At 40.4% G+C, this 11,010-nt stretch overlaps 2 protein-coding genes across 20 annotated transcripts; both read left to right on the top strand.

Annotated features, from left to right (window-relative positions):
- Window positions 1-4,353: 4,353 nt before the first annotated feature.
- Window positions 4,354-4,996, top strand: LOC123154686 (uncharacterized). Its single transcript, XM_044573346.1, has 2 exons — window positions 4,354-4,701; window positions 4,822-4,996. Exons 1-2 carry the CDS (start codon window positions 4,377-4,379, stop codon window positions 4,875-4,877), a joined length of 381 nt encoding a protein of 126 aa, XP_044429281.1. The 5' UTR covers window positions 4,354-4,376; the 3' UTR covers window positions 4,878-4,996.
- A 284-nt stretch (window positions 4,997-5,280) lies between these two features.
- Window positions 5,281-10,736, top strand: LOC123149052 (uncharacterized). Of its 19 annotated transcripts, XR_006474322.1 has the most exons (9): window positions 5,294-5,738; window positions 6,533-6,664; window positions 6,779-6,995; window positions 7,549-8,267; window positions 8,440-8,521; window positions 9,028-9,095; window positions 9,809-9,889; window positions 10,100-10,194; window positions 10,312-10,736. XR_006474322.1 is itself a non-coding variant. In XM_044568590.1 (5 exons), the coding sequence occupies exons 1-5, from the start codon at window positions 6,813-6,815 to the stop codon at window positions 9,859-9,861; spliced, it is 501 nt and encodes a 166-aa protein (XP_044424525.1). In that variant the 5' UTR covers window positions 5,281-6,812; the 3' UTR covers window positions 9,862-9,889. The 19 variants fall into 19 exon arrangements, 2 of the variants coding, with proteins under 2 accessions (XP_044424525.1, XP_044424526.1); XR_006474332.1 differs by having other exon boundaries at window positions 5,287-6,995; window positions 7,549-7,738; window positions 8,158-8,267; window positions 8,440-8,526; XR_006474326.1 differs by having other exon boundaries at window positions 5,287-6,995; window positions 7,549-7,738; window positions 8,158-8,267; window positions 8,440-8,625.
- Window positions 10,737-11,010: the final 274 nt, after the last annotated feature.

Here is an 11,010-nt window from a genome sequence, read left to right as displayed (position 1 = left end):
TTTTTGCTTGCAAAGGACGAAGCACATCTCAAATTAGTGAGTTGCTTTGTACAATTCATATTTCTTGAACTATATGCAATTTACAACTTTATCTCTTTGATTTGTCATCAGTTCACTAAGAATGTAAGTAAAATAATACCTCAGTGTTATATCGTGTTGGCGACCGAGTGTGATGAGCCAAAGCCGCTTGACGAATTGTTGGTGTGCCATTTCTGCGGGTTCTTTATTTGACGCCACTTTAGTAATTAAAACAATGATGGCTCTGATGCCTATGTTGCCTCTTTGCTTCAAACTATAACATGTGTTTTTAGTTCCAACGGTTTTGCATTATGAAAGTCACTCACGGGATTTTCTAGCTTTAAATTGTTACTCTGTTTCTCTGTGTCTGCTCTTCTGTGCCCCATCGGGATCGCCACTCACGCGCTGACTATTGTATTGGCAGCCCGCATAGAAACTGTGGGAAACAAAACTAAAACTACCGCGAAATTCTTTTTATTATTTGCTGCCTATACAGAACAAATACTATTGAGTTTTGGCTAATCTCTCGATGGTTTCTAAACTGTAATCTTGCCTGACCATTGACTTTTTGAGTTCTGTCTTAAAAGAGTATTGTGCACCAATGAGAGAATGTATTATGATATAATGATATGTTGAGTGATCTTCCTTTTCCTCTTAAAAGTACAGATTTGAAAAAAATCTGTACTGGTTCAGTGTTTTGTCTAATTAGAAATAACTCTAATCAATAACCATTACGAAGCCACCTAATTAGAAATGACTCTAATCAATAACCATTACAAAGCCTCTATGTGTGTGACCGTTGATCTTTCCATTTTCTTGGCTTGCAGGTCGCTACTAGAGCCGGACAAGGTCATGACTTGCCTTACCTGGTGAGGTACTGGCTAGGAAGAGTGCAAGCCGCCACCACCACATACCAGATGGTGCCGTTAAGGACATCGTACCGCTGATGATCTACAGGTCCATTTCTCCTTCTCCCTCTCTCTCATATGTCAAGCTCAATTCCTTATCATTTTGCACAATGGAGGTCCCTTGAAAGCCACTTGACCGAAATCCCGTGTCTTGTGATATGCATTTCATACGGTTGCTTTCCTTTGATATTTTTCTGCTTTGTATTTGTCTATGGATATGAACAAATATGATTATGATTCTTGCGTTGCATATTGCTGCTTTCCATTGATGATAAATGGTGAACAACTATGGTGTTTTTCCAGCTTAACTACAGAAAGTTGAAATGTGCCTAGCTCGAACCCACTTGTCACTCCAACGTCTTCCTTTCTACTTCATATATGGTTCTGGTATGTCCTTTATACTCAGTACATTCATGTCTGGTTTTGAGATCTGCTAAATTTAATGTTGCACCACATGCAAGATAGATTATCTCCATATATTATTACTTTTGACTGACATGAAGTTCAGATATTGTTGCTCTGTACTGATTATACTGAAATCATTTCTCTCTTATTGCTTTGGATGCTGAAATGTATTTCTGACCCTATACGAAAACAATTTTTTTTGTAAATAATGCATAACATAGTTTTTTCTGTCGATAAACAAATTTTTGATGTATAAGCACTACCAAATCGGATTACCAAACTAAGAAATCTACCGCTCGCTCCAGTTTAGCTGTAGTTCTGGATCAGGATTTTAATCTAAAACTACTTGAGGCGACAACAAAATACATATACGAATCTGTAATTTGTAGACCACTGTGATAGCTGTAGCATAGTCGAGATGTTGTTGTGTCACTACGGGTATTTATAAATGAAGAAAAATGATAAATCTAACTGGTCGGAGGAGGTAAGCCAGAAGCGAGAATTTGAGCAAGCCATGCCTCAACTGCATTAGGAAGGCTTGCATCACCATTATTTTAAGGAAGTTTAATCCACATATGTTTTGGGCATCTAATTTAAAATTATTGGCTGCATGGAAGTGGCACCTTTTAGTTCTTTGTGCTGCTACAAAAATAATCATGGCTGGGCTGTACATTTGACTGGCAACCTAAGTTGATTTTAGTATTTTTCTTCTTGGTAAGCTTTCAGTTATATTAGCAAAAATGGTGCTTGAAGGTTTCAAATATATCACACCAGAACTATTCCAAGATTGCTATTGAAATCTTCCTTATGGAAGTACTTGAAGGAAGATTCTTGCCCAGTTCAGCCGCTTTAATATTCTTGAAGGACACATCAAAGATTTCTGGGTGATGCAAATTTATATGAATTACACATGGTATTTACTTTCAGAAATCTGAATAGTCTAAGAACGTTGGCAAGTTGTGATGGTTATCAAAGTAGTTAACTAATCCTACTTAGTATTAGCTCTTGCCAATCACATTGTATACGTATAGTCTGTAGTTCTCTATTGGCAGCGGAAGACGAGGTGTGCGCTGAGGATCCCAACGAGGAAGAGGTGAGCCGCCGCGACATCGAAGCTCTCGCACCGCTGCTCCCCGTCAAGCTTGCGCGTGCGCTGGATCCGGTGGCCAATACAACCCGTCCATTTGCCGGCACCTCCAAGCAACGCCTACAGCAGCGGGTGAGCCACCCTACTCGGCAGTTTGTTCTTTGCATCCTTTGAAACGAATCGACACACTACTGAACTTTATATCTGGTCTGCTGTCCTGAAAAATAATACTATCTACAAAGTTGTCTCTGTCCAAAAGATCACAGAGATTCCAGATGATATGAAAGCAATTTACAAGTATGTGAAATATGACCACCCCATGCTTTAATTTAAAAAGGTGTTAGTTTTCACATGTGTAACCTTTTCTATATCATTGAACCAGGACTCTTTAGGAGATCAAGTAGAAAATTATTGTTGACATGGTTGTCGGTTCGTGGCTACTACATTAATCACAGCCAGGGCCTTAATTATCCTGTAGGTTGACTATACCTTGGTTTTAGTAGCTCTTTGTTGATAACTATCATACTGGTTGATTGATTTGATTATAACCAAACTGCACCGACATAATTTTAAGATCGTGATTATTCAAATGAAAAATGATGGAAGAAATATATGTACCAAAGTCGCATCTGTTGAGATCATGAGTAGGCACAATTGCTCCTTCGAATTATTGTGATATTGTAGTCCTCTTTAGTCTTATAAATTATGTATTGTGGTGCTCCACCTCCTTTTCTCTTCTTGCCAGGACATATACTCTGCATGGGAAGTTGCGTGCTTGCTACGAGCTTAAGATACATCGGCATCCGCTACACCTTTCGATGTACTTCTGTTGTTATGACGTATCTCTTGCTTTTGGTATATTGTAGTGAACTTATTGTTGTGCACAACCATTTGTATGCTATGAATGGGGTCTTTATGCCTTTGTGATCAAATAGAATCTATCAAAGGGCGACTGCTCTGCTCTTTGTTATTTTGGATTCTGACTTGCTTCTGTTATATTAAACATCTATCCTCTATAATGAATGTATAGTTGTGAACCTTCTATCCTCTGTAATGAATGTATAGTTGTGACCCTATTAACATGGGCTATTACTATTACTTGCTTGGGTCTTTATGATGTCCAATCAAATAGCAATCTATCATAGGCAGTTACTTTGCTCTTTTTTATTTTGGATCTGGCATTATGTCATTATTTAGAATTAGGCATGCTGCACCTATGGGATGGACCAGACAATGCGCCAAGATATGTTGGCAACAGTTACATTATCTATAAAGACGATCTCATGTTTGATTACTCTTGCAAAGATTTGTACTTTGTTTACATCTGGGTAATGTGTCGAGCCAGACACCACCTGTCAGCATCAAAATAAGAATATGGCGCCAGAACCTGGATTACTACTAACTTAGCATTACCTGTTTGAACAAAACATTGGGACCGGCACCCTTGCGCCAAGGCGTGGTCCCGATCTAGTCCTACATTAAAGGAGAACATATCCTTGTTATCTATCTATCAGAATCAGTCACTAGCATTTAATAGCTTGCACCCATCTACGTATACTCTATCTGCAGTTTGATACAAGAACTAGATGTGCCTACATTAAATGAAAACATATCCAAGTTATCTTGAGGGTTCAGTTAATTAGCTTGCACCCATCTGCGTATACTCTATCTGCAGTTTGATACAAGAACTAGATGTGCCTACATTAAATGACAACATATCCAAGTTATCTTGAGGGTTTAGTTAATTAGCTTGCACCCATCTAAGTATACTCTATCTGCAGTTTGATACAAGAACTAGATGTGCCTACACTAAATGACAACATATCCAAGTTATCTTGAGGGTTCGATTAATTAAATGACCAAAAGGCGAACGAGTTTGCAACCAATATATATAGAACCCAAGTGGTGCTGAATTATTGCATAAAACACATACCGATAATACCATTTCACATAAGAAGATGGCCTGTGTTAAGGCAATAGGAGTTTTATGCTTCCTAGTCTTTGTGGCCCTCTCTTCATATCCACACCGTGCACAAGCAGATCACTGCTTCGCGGATAAAAGTAAGGTGATGAGGAAATGCTGGAGGAACATTGGGAAGAATGTTGGCGAGCACCCCCTTCTACACGGGAGCGTCTGTTGCCAGGTGATAAGGGCAGCAACAGACATCCACTGCGTCTGTGATAAATTCACAATTGATGAACTGGCTAGGATCAGTCTAGCCAAATTTGCCATGGCTACACATGTATGCGGCAATGGGTTGCGTGCACACACTCACTGTGCAGGTTGGTAACCATCATATTTCTATGCATATACACATGTGCCTGTTTTCTACTTGCCATTATTTCTTATATATTTGCTCATGATTATCCTTATGATGCGAAAATTGAAAATCTCTTGTGCAGGTTACACAGTTCCTGTTATAACGCTACCTGCACCCCCACCTCCGGGCAGTACCTAGAAATTCATTGTAAGGGCTGTCTGGTAATGTGGAGAAATAAATGAATAAAAAAAGGAATGATGTGTCATTTGCATAAAGTGTTCTTTATTTGGATGCAAATAATAAAAGGAAAATGGTCATGAACTCGTTGTTCTTTCTATTAGCCATGCTTGTAAGATTCAAAGACATGCCAGTCCGCATTCCACCGTAAAAAAACAGAAAAAACTAACATGTCCGCATTAATTCGATGAGATTAGAAAATAAGGAAATTGACAAGTTATATTTGAGTATATCATAAATGGGAAATGTATTTCATGACCCTCATAATTAAAACCATTTAGCTGTGCATCAAAGGCGCCTCCCCGTGATAGCCACGTCATCACAGTGTGGAAGACAAAACAGATCGCCGGGACAAAAACAAAACAGAACGCTGGGACAAAAACAAAACAGAGTCCAATCCCGCACGCAACCTCCTCCCCGTTCCTCTCTGCCCTGCGCCGTCCCCATCCTCTGTAGAAGGAGCACGGCTCTCGTCGATGTGCCTGGTGGGGATCCGGTGCATCCCCTCTCCGCTCGCCTCCTCCTCTCCTGGGTCCCTGCGTTGCCGGCTCAGCCGCTTCTCCTGCATCTTCTCCTCCCTGCTTCTCTCCTCCTAGTCGAGTCCTGGACCAGATCGGCGTCCGGCGCAGGAGGCTCGGGGTGGTCGCAGGTTCGGGCGCCATTTCCTTCCTTCCCGTACACTGGGATCAAACAGCCCGCGGCCTGGCGGTGCCGGCCTGGATCCGGAGGCAGATGGACCAGATCCTGGAGCCGGGCACGAAGGAGCTCGAGGTCGACGACTCCGGCTTCGTCCTCCTCCTCTGACGTCGCCACCTTGCTCAGGTCCAACACGTCTATCCATCGCCCCAGTTTTTACCATTTCGTCATGATTACCATCCCACGCCATCCATAGGGTGTGCCTTCTGCCCTTCTCACCACTCTGAACTCGGAGCAAGTGGAATTTGGGTTGGGGAAGTTTTTCGAGCTCGAAATTAAACCCAGTTCTAGAATAGTAGATGCTGGTGCTGAGATGGTCGGTAGGCAGTGGCACTCATAGGTCTCCATTGCTTCAAATCTATTTGGTTTTAGGTGATTTGGCACCCAAAACTCACAACACTGTTGCTACACATCAGTTCAGGAATCAAGGCAAATAGCGGTATTTCCCTTTGGGGTGAATGGACGAACTGATTATGGGAAGACCAACCAAGTAGTTTATACAATACTCACAATTTCTCACACTTCCAGCGAATTAAACTGACGATTAGATGTGCCTTCTCTCATTCGTACATTGTTTGGGGGTTTGGTTTGAGAAGTGGGTTGCAGCACTCATGATTTTGCTTGTTTCAGGGATGGAATGAATTGGGGGTCACCATCTAACACACACACACACACACACACACAGAGGGAGAGATAGAGGATAATTCTGTTTATTACGTCAACCATGTAGTAGAAACCAGATAGAACTAAACAGCTAGGGTTTTGAAGTTGCCTCGGTAGCTGAATCATGGTCCATGAATTTGTGTAAAACGACAAGTGCGCTACTGAATTAAAATTCTACCTGTTCATTCCATTGCCCAGTTACCATCTGAGAGGTTCTTTTTTGCCACCGCAACTCTAATTAGATTGTTATAGTTCAGACTAAGGGGATCAAGATTAGTCATCTGTTAGCTATGTACTATGGACCTCAACACTAGCTGAGTAGCTACGTAGCTAATCATTGATCTTGTCTTGGGTGAAAGGCTGGCGTTTGTTAATTCAGATACTGAAAGGTAACCCACACTGACTTTATTTGTTTACTTTCCTTCTGAAATCTTATTTGCTTAGCTTCTATTGACGACATTTCTAATCTTTTATCTTCGTCGGTAAACTCAACTGCATCTCAGTTTTCTGTTCCCATTTCCTGGATTGCGGGTCCTGATGCGCAAGATTCTTCTGTTTGCTATGGGTCCTGGACGATGGCAAGCATTGACGTGCGTACGCCGTTGCAACAGCCACACCTCAACCCTCCCGACGCACGCAATAATCAGCGGTGCCAAAATGATTTGGTGTTTGCAAAGGTCGCTTTTGTTGCATTTTCTACGTGAGAAACCATCTCAGGCTGTAAGTTTGCACAGCCTGGACACTTCACTTGCATATCTTGTTAGTTACTGATTGGACTACACGTAATTATGTTCACTTATATATAACAAGAGTTACTTTACCCAACTCCCAAGGAAATTGATAAAAGAAAAACATGTCTGCATACTAAATGTTCTTGCAAATCTTGTTCTCAGATTGTCAATTGAAGGCGACCACGAGATATTCTCATGTTCTTTTATAATGTTTATTTGGGGATTAAAATCTTGATAATTAGATGTACTGCTTCGCTTCATATGTAATTTCCCTCATGCCTTCTAATCCGTTCAGATGACTAGCTGTTATCCACATTAGGTTTTGCTCTATCTAATTGGTCGTTCAATTAGTCAAATAGCCGTTTATTTTTATTATGCTGACACAAGATCTGTCTCTGTTCTAAGATTTAGTTTCTGGTCATTTTTTGTGAGGTTTTTCATCAAAGATTCTCTTTAAACTCCTATTTTATACCTTTCTTTATGGTTCTTTGCATGGAAGTACTCTGTCTTCTTGCTTATATTATTCTTCTGCTATCATACAGATTTGGATGCACCTGCACAGTACTGATAGTACATGAAATTCATCAACCTGCTGTTGCCGCAACCAACCAAAATTTGCTCTAACAGAGTGATGAATACAATATGCATGCTAAGCTTTCTTCAAATTATGCTAATTGATCTTAAAAAGCTGGCTACTGGTGTTATTTGCTGCAATTTATTTCTGACAGCCAGGTAGTCTTGGAATGCTTTCGTAATGCAATTTATTTCTGATAGACAAGCTATGCTAATTGATCTTGAAAAGCTGGCTACTGGTGTTATCTGCTTTGTGGAAGGCTGTTAGCATTAAACTTTAGTGCTCGCCTGTTCATCATAGTCTCATTCCCTAGATAATTAATGAGGCATGAAAAATAGGTGAAATTGCAGGAAAATTGAAGATGGGAACACGATTCATTTTGTCAATGGGAACATCTACTGTTACAGATACACTTTCTGTATTCTACCTATCGATGGCGTAATGTTTGAATATCAAGTCATTTCTTTTTGTCATTAGCAGTTGCTTTTATTTATGTTCATATTCCAAGTATGCATATGCTGCTCCGGTGGTGTTTTATTAGTTGATTGGCATATATGGATCTCTCCATGTTTATTAGTTGATCTCCAACCCCTACTCTGCTGTGGTTCTGTGGGAGCAAGAAGAGCATGCATGCTTTCTCTCTACATCTAGGGTCCATACGGCCAGATTGACGGGCCTAAACTCTGGGTGAGCTCCTCCATGATCCGATCGATTTCTTACCTTGCTGGTTGTGTCATATGGCTATTAGCATTTGATTGATAAATATTTCAGTTTTACTGAATGATCTTGCTTTCCCATCTGCACCTTGAGTTGATCTGTTCTTTCATGTTTACTTACTTTTGCTACTATTCTTGTCCAGCTCAAAGGTTTCTTTCAAGAATCATGAGAGAACATTCAAGGAGTGGATTATTTGGAAATTAGAACCTTCAGATTTCTTAGAAGTGAGGTTACTTTCCAACTAGAATTATAGGCAAGCATTGGTCTTTAATTTGGAAGTGATTATCATGTCTAAGAAGGGAGATCAACCCGGTTTGGTGTACATGATGTATGATCCTTTTTTTATTGATTTCTTATACTATATGTCGACATGACTTATTTCACTCAATTTTCTTTTTTTACACCATACTTCATGCGGTAGCCATACAAGATCATTTATTATACTATTGTACTATCATATTACAAAATCATTATGCTAGATATAGATGGATTAACATGAAGATAATTCCTTTTGTTCTGTTTTTTCACTAGACATAGATGCTATTTATGCTTCTTTAGCAGTGACATCATAGTCAACTTGCATTTTCTGTCTTCTAGCTACACTGCCAAATCCAGCAACTTTGATTTGTTCGTACCATTAGGCTGTAAGGAAATATTACTATATGTAACATGTTTTTTTCTTAAGCTACTGTTGTTGCTTCTCATGTCTGAAATATATTTCTTGATGCAGCTTCACTTGGATTTATGTGAATATAAGCGTAAGAGGTCTAGTGGCAATGCTACAAAATCACTGCAGGCGTGAGTATCCGGATTGCACTGCTGCTAGCCGTTTCTTGCGATTGCGTACAACAGGCTTCTGACAAAGCCAAGTCATGGCCTCATTAGGCCCCTTTTTCCAGCCAAACTGAAAGCACTTCATGTTAGCTTGTATTCGCTTTTGGATTAACTACAATGCATTGTACCCATCCATGCTCCAGGGCGAGTCGTACATATCCTCGTTAGATGTACCAATGCCTATGATGGTTCTGAACTCTAATGATATAGTATCGTATGTTTGATCGATGTTCTACTATTAGATCATAATGTTATAGCATATGCCCATATTGATGTACATGAGTTAGACTAATGACGAAACATGGCAGCCGAATGTGCCGAGACAAGATAAATGCGCACATGCCTTCTCGTAAAAGTTTGATACACTTTTCAAGAAAACGAACTTTGGTTAATCATTAAGCTATAACTTTTCTCATATTTGAACAACAAGGTTATTTGAGTTCTTCTAAAAAAGTGGCAATGTTAAAAAAATGGTTATTTTGTGTAACTTTTGCAAACTTTGTGGAAAGAAGCTGCAAATAACTGATTTCGCTGTCAAGTCTACAGTCCAATGTTAATCTAGAGGGTGGAATCTTTAAACTTCGTTGATGCTTTCTTGTCCGTTTTGATCTAATATCTGTCTGGTGTGGTTTGTATAAAACTTATGGTGGTATAATTAGTTTTGCTTTTTCTTGCAGGATATAATAACGTTGTAGATAGACGGAGACTGAATCAGTTGACACTACTTTGATGTCTATCGAGCCAATGGGACAACAAAGGTAGTTCCTTTGCACAATTTGAAGAATGTTATTTCATATTGCATTATATGTCTGACTCATTTCAGTGGGCATTCAATTAATTTGAGGCATCCTTTCCTAGGATCTTCCCTTGATATTCCTCTATTTTCTCCTATTTGTCCCATGCTTTTTTAAGAACTGGAATAAATATAACCAGTGTTACAAATGTTTGCTGAGGAAAAGTCCTTGCAGAAAAGAAGAACCGGAAGCAGGTTATCTATCTTCACGAGCAAGTTGGCGTCTGTAAACCTTCACCGGAGCCATTCCAGCTCTTTCAGAGCCACAAGGTGAGCCGGAAGTCAGTGTATATTTGAACGAGCACACTCGCTTCTCTCAGAATTCATATAATCATTAGAAGCTCAGAACCAGTCATGCCAAAGATATGAAGTGGAACTCATTTGCAGGCAAGGAAGTTGAGGAACCAAGACCCCAACGGTGCAGAGCAGTTTGCCATCGAGAGGACTAGGGCTGCCATAAGGGACCTGTAGACCAAGCTCAACATCTCCCTCGTGCCTCCATCAACACCGTGTCCTGGAGGGTCGTCGCCGTCCGCGACGACGAGCTACTGCCGCAGCTTTGCCAGCCGCACGGTTAGAGGGAGGCATCAAGGGCCTGCCACCGCTCCCGGGGCCGATGTGCGTGTAATTTCTATTAATGTATCTTATGTTGCCAAACAACAACATGCTCCTGTCAATGCTATATCATTGTGGGCGTGGCATTTTTCTTCCTCAGGTGATATTCCAATATACAATAAGTTCCATCAAGAATTGCATGTACATGTGCTGCTATCCTGATCCAAAAAGGAAAGTAAAAAGGGCGTTCATCTACCTGGCACCGTCCAGATGCCCCTCAAGCGGCGTGCCACGGGCGCGCCCCAACTACTAGTTTTTACCAAGAGCTTGACTCAATGGATGTCTTTGTCTGACATTGACTGCAAAGTTCTCCATAAGAAAATAGTAAACATATTTTATCTTTTTGGAACTGGAAGATTAATTTGTTGGCTAGGGAAATTAGTGTTTTCACGAGAAACAGGGTTGGAAATACGTTCTTCAATAACAAGGTCCTGAATACAAATTAGAACTTCAGAAAGTTGAGATTGCCAA

The sequence above is a fragment of the Triticum aestivum genome, chromosome 7A (assembly GCF_018294505.1).
Source record: "Triticum aestivum cultivar Chinese Spring chromosome 7A, IWGSC CS RefSeq v2.1, whole genome shotgun sequence".
Classification (NCBI taxonomy): Eukaryota; Viridiplantae; Streptophyta; class Magnoliopsida; order Poales; family Poaceae; genus Triticum; species Triticum aestivum.
Note: the sequence above shows the minus strand (reverse complement) of the source record. Positions and strands in the feature narration are given on the sequence as shown.

What these genes read in the sequence shown, in the direction of transcription:
- LOC123149052 (XM_044568590.1), top strand. Translation starts at nt 6,813, where the DNA reads ATGCGCAAGATTCTTCTGTTTGCTATGGGTCCTGGACGATGGCAAGCA. An exon ending in TTGACGGGCCTAAACTCTGG is followed by an intron (nt 8,268 to 8,439) that starts GTGAGCTCCTCC and finishes ATTCTTGTCCAG; the next exon opens with CTCAAAGGTTTCTTTCAAGA. An exon ending in TCAGATTTCTTAGAAGTGAG is followed by an intron (nt 8,527 to 9,027) that starts GTTACTTTCCAA and finishes TTCTTGATGCAG; the next exon opens with CTTCACTTGGATTTATGTGA.
- LOC123154686 (XM_044573346.1), top strand. Translation starts at nt 4,377, where the DNA reads ATGGCCTGTGTTAAGGCAATAGGAGTTTTATGCTTCCTAGTCTTTGTG. An exon ending in TGCACACACTCACTGTGCAG is followed by an intron (nt 4,702 to 4,821) that starts GTTGGTAACCAT and finishes TCTCTTGTGCAG; the next exon opens with GTTACACAGTTCCTGTTATA.